This window comes from Aythya ferina, assembly GCF_964211825.1.
Source record: "Aythya ferina genome assembly, chromosome: 1".
NCBI lineage: Eukaryota > Metazoa > Chordata > Aves > Anseriformes > Anatidae > Aythya > Aythya ferina.
This window is the reverse complement of record NC_140296.1, coordinates 533,806-548,936: the sequence shown is the minus strand read 5'-3', so window position 1 is coordinate 548,936 and position 15,131 is coordinate 533,806. Positions and strand designations below refer to the sequence as shown.

Sequence of the window (15,131 nt, the reverse complement as noted above, 5' to 3'; positions counted from 1 at the left end):
TTGATCTAGCAAAGGCAGGGAGCTATGCACAGCTCGGTTGCCTGTAGATGAGGATGGGGAAGATGAAGATGTTACCTCCTCTGTCCCCAGACCATTTGGGCTCTGTCCAGGATCTCCAGAGCTCGTGGCCTGGCTGCCAGCAGCCCAGCAGCCAGCCCTGGTGTCTCAGGGTGCAGTGCCATGTGCCGTGCATGGCTACTTTCTGTAGGTTTCTGAGGGGCAATGCTGCCTCCTGAAACACAAGCAAGATCTTCAGGGCTTTGAAGGCAGGATTTGTCTCCTTGTGGTCACATTCATTCCCCTTTAGCTTCTTTCTGTGAAGACTGCATTGCACAGAGAAGTTTTGAGGTGTGCTCTGTGCAATTGGGGAAGGGCTGGGAACATTTTATTTTTGGAAGCATGAGTTCGTGCCTCATGCTGTGGTCTGCCACCCTTGAGCTGGTGCTGCTTTGCTGTTCTTGGGGCACAGAAATGTGCAGGTATCAGAGTGGGGAAAGAGCCTCGGGGTCTTCTGGGCTCTGCTGCAACATGTGGTAGGTAGGTGGGAGCTCTGGGGTTGGGTGAGGAGCTTTGTGGTGGAGCTGAATCACACCGACGCTGTTCTTCATGTGCCGATGTGTGAAATAATGAGCTCTGTGCTAAAGCCATCAGGAGATTCAGGATGGTTGGCATGTTTTTGGACAGGCTGCGGTCTCCCTGAGAGGTGCTGGCCCCTCTCTGTGGGTGCTGTCCTTGCCTGGGTGCTTCATCCAGGGCAAAATACAGGCTGGCACTTTAGCACGTAGTTCTGCAAGAAGATGTTCCTAAGAGAAAGATCGTGCTTCCTCCCACCAGGGCTCTCCTCCTGCCACACCACGTGCCTGTTACAGAAACTTGGCTGTGTACCGGCACTTTTGGGTTTGGGCCCAGCTGGCAAGGAGCCAACAGGCTTGTTCAATTTGGAGATCTGGGCTCTGCACAGCGGGTCAGACACCTCCAATTTGTGGCAGCTCCGTGCACATCGGTGAAGCTCAGCTCTGAGCCCTGCAGAACAGCGTGAGGTGTAAGCCTGATGTTCTCTGCCTTGGAGGGTTGCCCAGGGTTAGCTCCAGTCTGGCTCCATCTGCTAGAAACCAGCCATTAGATCGGGATAAAGAAGATGTAAAAATATTTTATTGCTATGAAGCACATCTCTGCCCTCACCGACATCTTGGATAGGCTACTGTAAAATTGGCAGCCATAAATAATGCCCTACATATGAGGATTATCTAATCTCTCCGTCTTTTTAGAGGATTGTTTTCTCTGAGTCTGGGAATAATCCTCCCAAAAGTGCAGTCCTGCAACTGTTAACCCAGCGCATGGCAATGCTGCCGGCCAGGAAAGGACGAAATGCCACACACCCCGCTGACATGGAGCAGCAGGGCTGTTAAAGGCAGGCTTCATCAAGGAGATGTTTGTGCTGGGGTGTCGCTTGAGACCTGAAGCTGGTGCCTGGTTTTGCTTGTCACTCCTCCGCCAGCAGTAGCAGGCTGTCCTTCCTCAGCGAAGCGTCAGGGTGGCAGGGTGTGCGGGTACACCTGTCTCCAAAGAAAACAATTGTGAACCAAATATTTAAAACCGTGCAAAAAAAAAAAAAAAAAAATCCCCTCGAAATGGGGAATAGGTTAGGAAAAACTTCGTGCTTTGTGATACTTTTCATGTGCTTTCTCTGTTCTGGGTATTTCATGATCCTGATATTTGAGTCTCTCTACAATGAAGATAAATAAAAGGATTTGCTTAATTGTCAACACTGAGGCAGAAAGGGATTGAAGGGAACCATCAGTTACAGCAGCTAATTGGCAAAATCATGATCTGGCCAGAGGGAACGTGTGTGCTGCTGGACCATTGAACAGCTCCATCATTTACCGGTGTGGAACAAAACTGATGCTCAAGCCCCAAATATTCAGGTGGGAGTGTTGTAAATGACTGTTAAAAATGACTGCTTTCCACACTGGCTGTGCCAGCGTGAGTGATGAGGACTTTCTTTAAGTGGCTGCTCTTGTTTGATTATGCATGTGCCTGCCCAGCCCTCCTCCCTTCCCTTAACTTTTGAACCATCGGCCAGATCTGTCCAGACTGGGCTGGAGCAGATGGGGCTGAGCCACTGCATTTCTAAAGGCTTCACGAGAGTCAGCAGCCAGGGGAAATCAGGCCTCCTGTTTGGTTTCCTTAACGGAGGGAACAGCTAACAAACTGTGGTCAATTGGAGGGCAGAGGGGCTGCGTCGACAAGGCGCATGGCAGGGGGTGACATCCCTGGGCCATTTGCTGCCGTTGGTTTGCTGATCAACCCCAGGCTGCTGGCAGCAGCTGGAGGGGTCAGCCACAGCCAGAATTAAATGTGCCTTTATCTTCTCACGTGCAGGTTTCACTTGGTGTGGTGCAGGGAGCTGTCGTGGGGGAGTGATGTATGGGACTGCTGAGGACTGATATGCTTACGGATGTGCATGGGCCACCGTGGGCTTCCACCAGGCAATGTCCCTGAGGGTCCCACGGACACAGCTGTGCCCTGCTCTCCACCACGAGCTGAGCTCCTGCTCCTGCTGGGACACTGGGACATCGCTGCCTCCTGCGGCAAATGATGGGCAGGTGGTTGAGTCAGCCAGGGCAGCAGGAGGTCTCATCACCCCTGCTCCAGGATTGCTCAAAGGACATGAAGACGCTCATGTGGGCCCAGTAGGGCATCCCAAATGCACAGAATGTGCTTGAAGTGATTTTTGCTAATGGGGGCACTGGTCACTTTGCAGAATGCACCAGGATGAAAATTTAGGGGAACATTTTATTTGTTCCTCAGCGTGCTGGTAGATGGCCCTGTGCCGCCCCCCAGCACATCTATGGACAAAGGGGGCGTCCATTCCCGTCCCTTTCACAGCATCTTGGCTCACTCCCATTTTTCTAACATCCCTAGCTTCCATCCTGTATCACAACCAGAAGATGAGCCTCAGAAAGCTCTGCTTTTTGCTACCCCTCCCTGTGCCTGAAGACACAGATTTTCTCAAGGTAACCCAGCTGGTGCAATTTCTGCTCACAGAAGAGGGACTGAAGCTATTCTATAGGGAGGAATATTTCAGAAAGTTTTCAGTGGACAAATACCCCTGGAAAACTGCTCATGCATGCACACACCTGAAGACAATTTTGCCTTCAACATGCCTTTTTTACACTTCCTTTTCTTATATGAAGTGTGATACTTTTCCCAGTTCAGAACCCCAGCTCTGATCCACACCAAGTGTCACCCTCTGGACCTGGTGCCCTTCCCTCCCCTTCACAGGGAGATTTGTCCATTGTTTTGCCTAGATAGTGGTGCTGACAGCCCCTGAAGGCAAGGAAACCATCTGGGAGTGTGTGGTGGGACCCATGGGGTTTGCTCCAGCTGGGCTAAGTACTCCTCACCTGCCTAAGTGCCTGCCTGCAGCTGCTGCGTCTGCTCCTGGTGCCCACCCCACATCCTCTGCCGTGCCTGGGGTAAGTGCGGGTGGGCAGCCTGCAGGGGAGTGGGACAGAGTCATTCCTCCCATGCAGGGCAGTGGGTTTGAGGGCTTGAGCCAAAGCAAGAAGTTATACAAGTCTCTGCTGGAAGAAACAAGCCAGCATATTAGAGAAGTGCAAAGACTTTTCTTTACTTGCTAAGCAATTGTTTTACTAAGCATTAGTTTTTTTTCACCATGTATTTAGATGGAAAACCAGCTGTAAAAATTGACTTCGGTGAATAGCTATAATTTTCCCTAATTTTCTCAGGTGTTATGTGACTAGGACAGGTAAGTTTATTTCCACAATGACTTTGCTCCCACCAGGGGCCAAGAAGGGGCTTCAAGCTCCATGGCTTTAGGCCCTTTATGCCCTCAGCTGCCCTCACCCCCCCAGTTCTCCCTCTCCCGCACTGCTCAGTTTGGTTTCTGTCAGCTTTTTTCCTTCCTTCCGTGGGCAGCCAGCACTGACATCTGTCCCCGTGTCTCCCCCTTAGCCAGGGTGGTTGAACAGCTCCTCTGGGGCTGCCCTTGTGCTGCTGGACGCCACCAGCACTGTGGTGTGCAGAGCTGTTTGCAGGCACTGCTGCTATCCTTCAGGCCTGACCCTTTGTCCATGTGAAATCTTGATTTTTTTTTTTTTCTAATAGTAGATGAAGTCTCAGAGTGTGCTGGTGTGTGTGCAGACAAATTCTGGAATAAGTATTAATCATCAGCTCCTCGGTTACACAAAATGTATTTATTTCCAGCTGAATAGAGGTGCATGGGTGAGGCTGTGCTGCTATGACCGCTGGCTGCTCAGCTGGTGCTTTTAAGATGCACTAAATTTAACTGCATTTGCTGAGAAGCCTGCTTGGAATTTTTCTCTGGAAATTTCCCCCACCTGGCCTTGCTTCATGCTGCTGAGCATCACCTGTGCCCCCGGGCTGTGACGCTGCCCCAGAAGGCAGGCTGCCTGGAGTGCTAAATGGGAACACAGTGTTTGCTGTCTGGTTTTGCACTGTTTGCCGTTGGGTTTCCTAATGGCCTCAGGTAGATGAAACACCACTTAGGGTTCTCGGTCAAAGCTGAGCCCCCGAATCTCTTCCTTTCCATTTAACCTTTTTGTCAGCTGTAAAGCACAAATTCATTTTCCTTCCATCAGGGTTAGTTTGGTTAATTGACCTGCAGGTTTAGCTGATAAAGCTCCCTAAAACATCATACATTTTGCCGTGCTTAAACAAAAAGGGAAGAAATCAATACAGAGTCAATTATAATGGGGCTACTTCTCGTTTCAGAGTGAGATGTTATAGCTGGTGGCCTGGCTGCCTTCAGACCAGCACAAACGTTGGCTGCAGAGCCCTGCCCCAGCTGCCCCCAACACCCAGCTCTCACCCTGCCTGTGCTGCTGGGCAGCGTCTGGGCACTTCTCAAAGGTCTGAGCACCTCCCAAAACCTGAGGTACTTAAAGGGTGGGGGCCACAACTGGGGTGATGGTGGTGTGGGAGGTATGACACGCAGTAGATGCTGCACTGCTCTCTCCTCACTTGCTGCTGTGCACAGCCCAGACAGCAGTCCTGTGGCTGGCCCACTGTGGCTCTGGTTGACATGATGGATACGCACAAGGGCAACTGTGCAGATGTTTCTTGGCTTTTGGGGGCCCGTCTCCACTACACTGTTATAGCTGGGGAGTGTGGGCTGTCCCATAGCAGCGCTGTCATTCCAGGATGATCTGTTATTTCAGACCCGTGGACCCTCGGAGCAGGAGATGTCGGCTTCCAATAGGACTGGGCCCAGTCCCCTGACCTTCATCCTCACTGGGATTCCTGGTCTGCCAATGAGCAGCTACTGGATGGCATTGCCTCTCTGCTGTCTGTATCTCCTCATGCTCCTGGGGAACTGCACCTTGCTCTGGATGATAAAGACCGACCACAGCCTCCACACACCCATGTACTATTTCCTCTCCATGCTGGCCATGGCAGACCTGGGCTTATCTCTCACCACCCTGCCCACCATGTTGGCTGTTTTCTGTTTTAAGTCCACCTCCTTCCACTTTGAGGCATGCATTGTCCAGATGTACTTCATCCACTCCTTCTCTGAAATCGAGTCTGGGGTCCTGGTGGCCATGGCCTTTGACCGCTTCATTGCTATTTGCTACCCTTTGCGCTATGCCTCTGTCCTGACCAGCACCCTGATAATGAAGGCAGGAGCAGCGATCTTCATGCGGGGCATCTGTGTGGTGCTCCCTGTTGCTGTCCTCATAAAGAAGATGCCTTTTTGCAGGTCCCGTGTCCTGTCTCACTCCTTCTGCCTGCACCAGGACCTGCTGAGGCTGGTTTGTGGGGATGTCAGGGTCAACAGCGTGTACGGGCTGACCATGGTGATGCTCACCAAGGGCCTGGACTCCCTGACTATCCTCCTGTCTTACACGATGATCATCAGGGCCATCTTGAGCATCATCTCCCAGGAAGCACGAGCCAAAGCCTTTAGCACGTGCATCTCCCACCTCTGCGCCATCCTGATCTTCTACATCCCACTCCTTGGCCTGTCTGTCATGCACAGGTTTGGGAAGCACCTGCCCCCCCTCACTCACGCACTCATGGCCGATGCCTATCTCCTGGTGCCGCCGGTCCTGAACCCCCTCGTGTACAGCTGGAAAACCAAGCAGATCCGCAGGAGGATCCTCATCCTCCTCTGTCAGAGAAGGAGCCAGCAGCATGCCTAGCCCTGGAGAGACAACGTGCCCAGGTCAGTCTCCCCCTCCCTTTCCTCTCCAGGTAGGTTGCTCTCAGGCAATTCCCTGTCTCGGAGAAAAGTCACTCACGTTGTGTCGCTCCCCAGGAGAAACCAGTCACCCCGTCTGCAGTACAGCTCTTTTCCTTCCCATGGAGGGATGGATTATGGCAATTCACTGTATTCCACCTCCCATTTCGGGAGGCTCCACTTCTCAGCAGCTCTGCAAGAGGGCAGAGCTGGGGCGGACATGCGATGAAGCTGTCCCTGCTCTGCAGGCGGGGAGAGGGGACTGCTGAGAGCAGGCTCTGGTCAAGGCACTCGCTGCTAATGGCACCTTTTGGTCCCTGAAGAAATACAGTGTTACCAGACTTGTGCTTTTAATTACAAACATCCCCACATCCTTCGATTGTATTAAACTCTCAGTTCCCAGGGTTGTGTCATCACACGAGACTCCTCAGCTTTTGCTATACAAATAACGTGATTCACTTCTTCACAGTAATGAAGTTTTAACTCCAACTGCTGCTTGTACGTCTGCTGGTGTGAGAATTACCAGGAGATAGAGCCTTCAGCTCTGGGACGGTGGCCATGAGCATCAGCCAAGTTCTACCTTTCCTTTTTTCGCTTTGGTGCATCCCGTTACTCACATGCAGCTTCTCTCCTCTTGGAGCCAGCAGTTCCAGCACAGCATGCAGCAGGGCCACGATACTGCACAATGGTCTGGTTAGTTTCAGCTCTGATGGCCAGGATTTGGGTGTCAAAAGAAGGTCAAGCCTTCACAATCAGTGTTCCCAAAGGGCTGACTGGCATCACCCAGACAAAACTTTGAGCTGTAGACAGGGTGTTCCCACGTTCCTGCTGAAATTGGCAAGCTGCTTTGATCTGCCAGCAAGAGGTTGGAAGCTGGGGACCTAACGACAGAAACCTGAACTCTCAGCAGTGTTACACTGTGCAAACATCCCATGCAAGTTGTTGTATGGCCGCTAGAACAAGCACTTTAATGTGTGTTTGGGTGTTTTGCTGATTGCAGTGAGTGAGTCAGGCTGGGGATGCTGTGGGGAAGAGCAAACGCTGCTGTAAGCAGCTTGTGGATGGTGCAGAGCAGTTCCTGTAGGTGCAGAATAATTCCCTAGGCTGCTTTGAGGTGAATGCATTTGATGCTTGTCAGCTGTCAACAAATCCGGTGGCTGTTTTGAACCTTTCACCGCACAGGGAAAATCCACAACTGGGCTAAACTAAGAGCACCTCATTTGTTTCAACCAAGCCGTGCTGACTGACACTGGGGCTCTGAGCCCAAAGCAGCGCATGCCTCTCCTTCCAAGGACAGGTGTGATACAGCAATTTGTCTGTCCTGTGTTAAATGGGACTTCCCAGCCCTCCTGGAGATGGCTTTTCACTCACGAACAGAGTGCAGCTAATGCACAGCAGTTCTGAAAGGTCTGTGTGCTGAGTACTGGGATTTGTAGTAATATTCATTCGTATTTATTCCATGTTTGTATTTATTCAAAAATCATCTCACTCACTTTCCGGAGTATCTGGGCCAGGTACCTTGCTACCCTGAGGCTTGCATTAGCAAAACATGCAGCTCCCCTATGCCCGCTTGTTCTCCAGCTGGCTGTGAGTCACGGCGGTTTGCTGGCTTCATTTAATAATTGACAGGACCACGCGTCTTCCCTGCGTTCGCTGTTTGCTTTTCTCTGTTTGACTTTCCATTAATGGCGCCAAAAGTAATAATGTACATTCCATTTTTTCTACAAGTGCTTTCCACCTGTCGATCCCTTTCTCTTATCTGCATTTGCTCAGCCCTGTACTTACATATTTGTGAATATATATTATTCACAAAATTCTCTCCTGCCAGCAGAAGGTGTAAACTGTCATCTTCACACCAGCACCTCCAATGCCAGGTAAGTACAGTAGCTCTGATAATGCTATAAAGGGATGTGAAAATAAATCATGTCCAATTGCTGCCTCACTTGCTTCTTATTCTGGTCAACATCTGTGTTTTTTCCAGTCTCACATTTTAATTGGGTCAGCAAATTTCCTACAGAAACAGCTAACCACGCACAACCATTGCAGTGGATTCAGCTGGTTTTGTACCAACAAATTTCACAGAGGATTTCTTCCAGGAAAGGGTGAAGACTCTACAGCAGCACCCCTTTCTTGCTGGTACAACTTCATCTGCTCTGCAGGACACAAAAACAGGCCCCAGCTGAACTCAAAGGGGGCCATAAACAACCTCTGAAACTGGGGCAGTTCTGGGATACTCTAAAGCATACCAGTGAGACATTTGGGACATCGTTCATTTTATTATTTTTCGTAACAGCCATATAACTTTTCTGTTTATGTGTCAAGGGATTTCATGGTTCTGAGGTCCTGTTTAGTTTCAGGGAACATTGTAGTAAATCATGAATGGAGTGATCTTGAGAAGGGTTACATGTTCACTGGGAAGAAGTTTGGTTTTTCTTTGGAACTGGACATGGGCTCATCTTCTGATCTAGTTTTAAGCCACAAAGTCCTCTGTTTACACCTCTATATCCGTATGTTTGCACATTGCCAGACAGAGCAGCTTTTAGCTCCAGTAAACAGATTTCATACATCAATCCCAGCCTTGAGAATGAAGTACATCATGGTTGAAGCTAAAATGAATGGAACATTTTAAGTATACGACACAGGAGCACCATAAAAGGAAATGCAGATTTTCAAAGTGCTGAGGAAAAATTGTAAAAATCCAGTGAAGTTCCCCTAGATGCAGCTCTGCGTTCAGCGTCCCAGTGGTGCTGGGTGAGTCAATGCAGTCCGTGGAGCTGCAGAGTATCTCTGCTGTAAGGTGAGCTGAGCTGCTCAGTAAGGTCAGGCAAGAAAACCTCAAAGTAAATCTCACCCTAGAATCCACATCCGACACAGGGAACCCTTCATCTTATATTTCACCCTGTGCATCTGACCCACTGGGGAGCTGAGGAGCTCTCTAGGTCATGTATCAGCCCTCGATCCGCAGGTATCCCTCAAGAAGCTGAAGTCTATTAGCTGGTGGTGGGCTGTGCTGGGCAGGTTTCAGGATTTGCAGAATAATCCTAATCTCCAGCTGTGGGAGGAGGTGAGGCAGCGTGGCTGCCAGTGTCCCTGGTTCTTACAGACCTGGGCAGCCCATGCCTGCTGCTGTCCCCTGGCCTTCTCCTCCTCCTCTCGGCACCTCGGCTGCGTCTCTTGGCCATACCACTGGGGCAGGTTCTTGCAGAGAAAGGGAGTCAATTCCTCTCAAAGCTGATCGATTTTAAAAATCCTGCCTCGGTGACCAGACAACCTCTACAAGTCCCTTTTGACCAAATTGTCTGTGACTTCTGTGACCAGCAGAGGATGGGCAGCGTAAAACTGGAGCATCATGGCTTTGATGATCCTTAGAGCAGTTGATAGGTGTTCGTCTCTGCTTCAGCTGCAGGGCACTGCATTCCTGGCTCGGGGCTGTAGAAACGAGAGTCCAGAAAACAGCATATTTTTAATCATCAGACATCCATCCTGATGGGCAGGAAAAATAATTGCAAATGCATGACCAGCAACAAGATTCTGACTTCACTCAGCCTCAATAACTCAGATTTCAATTATGAAATCTGCTTGATTCTTATCCCAGTGCCTTTGGACAGCAGAGCCACCTGATAACATCTCTCACTTGCCAGACTGAATTTCCACTGGCTCGGTGATGTCACAGTGATTTAATTTGAGAAGTGATAGCAGTTAGCAACGTAACCTCGTTACTATCTCACCTCATAGCTCCGCTTTCATTTCCTCAGTGCTGTTACTGAGATACCAGTGGTGGTATCTTCTTAAAATCATGGCATAAATCTGACAGCTCTGCTTTTTAAGAGACAGTGTTAACCCAGCTGACCAGGTGCAGCTTTCCCCCCAGCACAGACACTGGGAGACACAACATTTTAGCATGAACCAGAAGACCCTGCTGTTGCTGTTGTGGTGCAGCCCAGTGCCCTGCTCTGTAATGCAGAGAAATTACAGCAGACTGATAAAGGTGAATCAACATATTCGACCTTATCAGAGTGGAACTCTTTCAAGCTACAGAATACAAAATATGTCAGTGAGATCAGAACCTGAAAAATGTTCAACCTTTGGAAAATGGTATCAGAGAATTTTGGCCTATCTAAACCTTGCAAGACAAAGACAAATGGGAAATACCTGTGGCACACATGCACCTTGATCCAGATGGGGCCAGACAACCTGGAAACCTTCTGTGTTGATTAATTCGCACAACTCTTCTTTTTCACTCTTCTTTTTCTTCCTGAGAAGGAAGTGTTCATGCAGGGCAGGCCATGGCTGCTTCTGCCTCCAGCAAGCACTTGGATTTATTTAACCTCATTTTAGACACTTGGTAAAAGTTTCCCATAAGAGTGCAGGTGCCTGAGCCTCCCACTGTCACCTCTAGCAAGAGATGGGCAGCTCATACCTATGGGCCAGGGACGTTTTTTCTCTGCTGGTGACACCGGGGAAAAGGAAAGCTGCTCTTCTAATACAGGTGATGCTGCTATGTGTAACAAGCCTTTCTTTCCACACTGGTGTTTTCCCCTGGTTCTTTGAATTTTGCTGTCTGTAGGTGCTTTCTGGCAATTGAATGGTCTCTCATGCAGTGCCTCTCCTGCTGGCCATTCCTGCTGGAGCAGTGCTGCAGAAGAGGAGCACGAGAAGGTGGGAACTGTGCCTGTAAGGAGACCTCTAAGGAGCAACACTTGTCTGACAGCCGCAGCACACACCGCTAAGATTTGGGAGCAGGCAATGCTGCTCTCACTGGGGTAGCAAGTTTCTCAGTTTTGCCTCAAGATTCCTTCCAATCAGGGGAAACTCATTGCATCCCAGCTCTTATTTACAGCCCTCAGATATGTCAGTCTGCCGGTGGAGGTTTGCTGTCCATGATGCTGCTTTAGTTTGTCTTTCACCAAATTGTATGCAGGTCATGTTGGCCTACATTCACATCTCAGTTGCCTGTGAGTCACGTCTGTCCACCAGCTTCACTTAATATGGGAAAATGAGATACAGGGCTCTGCAGTGTTTGCAGATTTCTCTCAGACTGTTTGATTTTCCACCCCACACATTAAAAGCAGAGAGTTTGCTGTCTTTGTGACAGAACTCCCTGTCCTTTTCTGCATTTTCTGAATCCCCTCATTGTATTATTTACCTGATGTACCTAGTCAGGCATTAAATATGTCAATGTTTGCCCATACAAGAGCTCATTCATTTCTGCAGGATGGAGCACCAGTGACCAAGGATCTCCTGTGTGTCACTCATGGCAGCACAGGAAATTGGTTTACACAACTCCAGTTTATCCAGGGCTTTTGTGATTATTTCAATTAAAAACACTGGTTTTGTGCTGAAACAGTCCAGGTGGTTTGGCCTCTGAACAAATTGCAGTTGTACAGACTTAAAAGCACTTTGTGCAGGTTTAACTGCTTTGTTTCCTGCGTAAGACCCTGCTGGAAAGGCACCGTGTGCCTGTGTAATTCCTTCCAGGCTCTGTGTTGAGGTCACCCAGCTGCTCATAAGGTGGTGAAGTTAAAGTGGGCCAGGTTTAGGATGGATAATAGAGCTAGAGACTGTGATGCTCCAGCAGATAGCTGACTTTTATTAGCAGCCACTGAATGAGGATTTTCTTTGCATATATCTCAGGATTTCGCAGACACCAGCATGGCTTTCACTGCTTCCCAGAATTTATATTGTGGGTGCAAATTCACAGAAACCTATCAGTGTTTTGGAAAACTGTATGATCAACATGATAATGAACACTAAATACAGAAACACGGCTGTATTACAGACCCTGGGAGAAGTTGGGAGGTCTTTAATCACAGCTACTGCACGATGCTTTTCTGGCAGGGTATTCAGCACAGGGCCAGAGCCAGTAAGGGTTTCTGCAGTTCTGGAAGTTGCCCAGAAGCCCTGTGCTGAAATACCTGAACAGAGCCACAACTGTGCCTCACCTTCCCTCGATCCTGTATTTTGCAGTTCAGACTGCAAGAAGTCTTGTAGTCAGCTCAGGTATCTCAAACATAGCTTGCAGGAGACCCGCTGTGTGGAGCCCTTTGCATCGTATTTTCTCCCCCTTTCCCTTTGAGGAGGGGGAGTGAGAGAGTGGCTGTGGTGGAGCTCAGCTGCCCACCCGAGTAAAACCACCACAGCCTTTTAAGCCAGGACTGTAGTCCTGAGCCCACCAGTTCCACCACCTCCAGCCCTCAACATGCACACAGCAGGGACCAGCAACAACTGCTGGCTGCAAGGAGCTGCTGGATCCCCGGTGTTTAACCCACTGCACCTGCCCTGGATGGTTACCTGGCCCTACCTGGTCATCCGCAGGGCTCAGCAGCAGAGGGATTCCCCCCTAGCACTATGGCCCAGGAGAGCTGCCAGGTCCTTTGGGGGATCCTTCTTTAGAGCAGTTGGGCTGAGTCCAGGTCCTGCCGAGCTCTTCTCTTCAGTGCTATCTTTGGGCCCCAGTAGATGTCTGACTTCAAAAAATGTTGCGTCACTGCTTGGAGATGCTGGTGTGAGAGCAGTCAGCTGCTCCTTTTGGTGGCAAGCGAGAGGACAGCCTGTCAACAAGGAGAAGACATCCCTCTTGTGCCGCAATCATCCCTCCTTCCAGGCAGCTGGGATATTTTTGTCCAACTCAGCACAGCCGCTGTTGCCAAAGAAAGCAGTGTATGATCAAACAGACTGTATTTTTGAAGGTTTCCGAAGCAGAGAAGGTTGAAGGACATGCCCTGTCTTCCTTTCTCCCCCTCTGCAAGGGGATTTCCAAGGTCCGGAGCCACTGGGACACTGCTGGTTTGGAGGGACAAGAAACCTCCACAGTAGCATAATTTTCTCTGGGTTTGAGCACTGCAGCCTCAGCTATCAGTTCAGATCTGTGCATGGGCAGGGCTCCCTCTCAGTTTGTGGCCGAGAAAATCACCATGGAAATCACCATGCTAACATGGTGATTTTTGGGTAGCAATGGTGATTCTGTTCTCCTGGATCTTATTAAACCCTTTCCTTATTTTTTCTTTGCATATCTCCAATGAGCATTAACTTCCCGGGTGTTACGAGTGTTAATCCTGTGTTGAATGGGGTCTTCTAAAGACTTTTGCGTGGGAGGGCCAAGCCCCTTCCTTTCCCTTCCCTCCTTGCCATCCCTTCTCACAGTCCATCACTAATCAAAGACTGAACTCTGGCCTATACAGTAAATATGATTAGGGCTGGCTGAGGCTCAAACTGTAAACATTTCCAGCAAATAGATTGATGCTGTGCCAAGTGGTGGCTGTGTTCCCCCTCATCAGTGGTTCTGGGAAAGCTTTTTTTTGTTCTTGTTTTTAATGGGAAAATAGAAGAACATATCTTTACATCCTTTCCTATACACATTCAGTACCTATGCCGCTGGGAAAAGGAATTAAGCAGCAAACTAGCAAATACAGCTGGGTGACAGCACACTATACAAAGATCTGCAGGAAGCTTGGGGCACATGGGTGATTCTTGAGACACAAATCAGAGGGAATCAAGATTTTGAGTATATCTAGTGCAAGACAAAACAATCTTACACTGCACAATAAGCATGTGGTGGAGTTACTTCAAGTCTGGTGATTCAAACAATATCAGTGTTGGGTGTTTTACTGTGGCTGCTGGAAGCCTGAGTGCTTTTCCTCATTCAGCCCTGGGTCTGCTGGATAACCCTGAGCAGTCATTTTCATCTCCAAGCCATCTCCAGAAGACCCCGTGCAACCCTTCTTATTGTGTCAATGCTACCAAGCTGCCTGGCATGCAGGTCCTGAGAGGACTTTCAAGCCCTACATTCCTGCCAGAAGTAGGTCATCATGTCAGTATATGCAGGGTAGGCAACAAAGGGAAATTTTCTCCTTGGCAGTTCCTAGGAGTGATGCTGAAGCTTGCAAACTGGATCATTGCTTCCTCCTGCAAAGGAGGGCCTGCTCAACACAGTTTGTCTGCATCCTCCCAGTGAGGGAGGCTGAACTAACAGCACTGAAAATGGCCTGGCATGTACAGTAAATGATGGTAGAGTCCAGGGGAAAGAAACTAAAGGTGCTAAGGTGCATGAAAGACGAGTGTGTGCATGCAGCTGGGCTATAGGGAGAGCAGGGAAAGACATACCATGTCATTTCCACAGATTGGATCTGTCCAAAGAGAGTCAAGGTCATGCTTTGTCTTGAGAGCTGTGGAGAAAAAGTTCTGGAAGGGCCCTTGTGAGGGTAGCTCATCTGCACCTTTGCCCAGAGACAGGATCAGCTCAGCTGAAACCATTACTGAAATGTATTCATGAAAACCTTTGTGGTGGTGACTCCATGCCCATGCCCACCTGTTTCAATGTCCACTCCTTGCCTAGCCTCGGGTTTTTCTGCCAGCTCAGCCCGTGACACTTTGCCCTGCAGGCATGGTTGTTCCTATCTCTTTGCAGCATCTTTTTCCACTGCTGCAGGACACTCTCCTCTCCCTGCTGCTCCAGGGTAGCCTCCTGCTTCCACTCTGCACAGTGGCATCTCAGCTGCTCTGAATCCCTCACACCATGTTTGAGTTTTGTGTTTGTTATGGCTGGCACCCATGCAGCTGTCATTTTCCAGTGTAAAGATATTCTCTGGCTATAGCTGGTTTGCACTGCAAAATAAGAACTATTCTACTGGATGAAACTAAAGGTCCCTGCAGCCTTTATCCTGCCTTGAAGAATGGCCATTAATGGGCATTTAGGGAGTTCTTTTGCAGTTGGTCCTTCCCTTGGCACGTAACGCAGTGTCTAGTAATCAGCGTAGAAGCTTCCCAGGAAGGCCCATCATGGTTAATAGAAATGAATGAATCTCTCATGCATTAATACTTTTAATACTTTTTTGAACACATCATCCAGTGTCAATGAATGGAATCATTCCAGATTTATTTTCTCTCCCCTTTTCATTATCTCATGGAC

The 15,131-nt window shown here is 49.2% G+C and overlaps 1 protein-coding gene and 1 long non-coding RNA gene across 5 annotated transcripts; one reads left to right on the top strand and one right to left on the bottom strand.

The window, feature by feature from the left end:
• Positions 1 to 3,692: 3,692 nt before the first annotated feature.
• Positions 3,693 to 8,799, top strand: LOC311421557 (olfactory receptor 51H1-like). 4 transcript variants are annotated; one of them, XR_014684904.1, is made up of 3 exons: positions 3,693 to 3,772; positions 5,205 to 8,097; positions 8,205 to 8,799. XR_014684904.1 is itself a non-coding variant. In XM_084493562.1 (2 exons), the coding sequence occupies exon 2, from the start codon at positions 5,229 to 5,231 to the stop codon at positions 6,183 to 6,185; it is 957 nt and encodes a 318-aa protein (XP_084349688.1). In that variant the 5' UTR covers positions 4,515 to 4,921; positions 5,205 to 5,228; the 3' UTR covers positions 6,186 to 8,799. The 4 variants fall into 4 exon arrangements, 1 of the variants encoding a protein (XP_084349688.1); XR_014684905.1 differs by lacking the exon at positions 3,693 to 3,772 and adding an exon at positions 4,515 to 4,896; XR_014684906.1 differs by lacking the exon at positions 3,693 to 3,772 and adding an exon at positions 4,515 to 4,921.
• On the bottom strand, positions 8,480 to 13,113 carry LOC311421620. Its single transcript, XR_014684926.1, has 2 exons — positions 12,525 to 13,113; positions 8,480 to 9,652 (listed from the first exon to the last, which is right to left on the bottom strand). It is a non-coding gene; the product is annotated as an uncharacterized lncRNA (long non-coding RNA).
• Between the last annotated feature and the right edge of the window lie 2,018 nt (positions 13,114 to 15,131).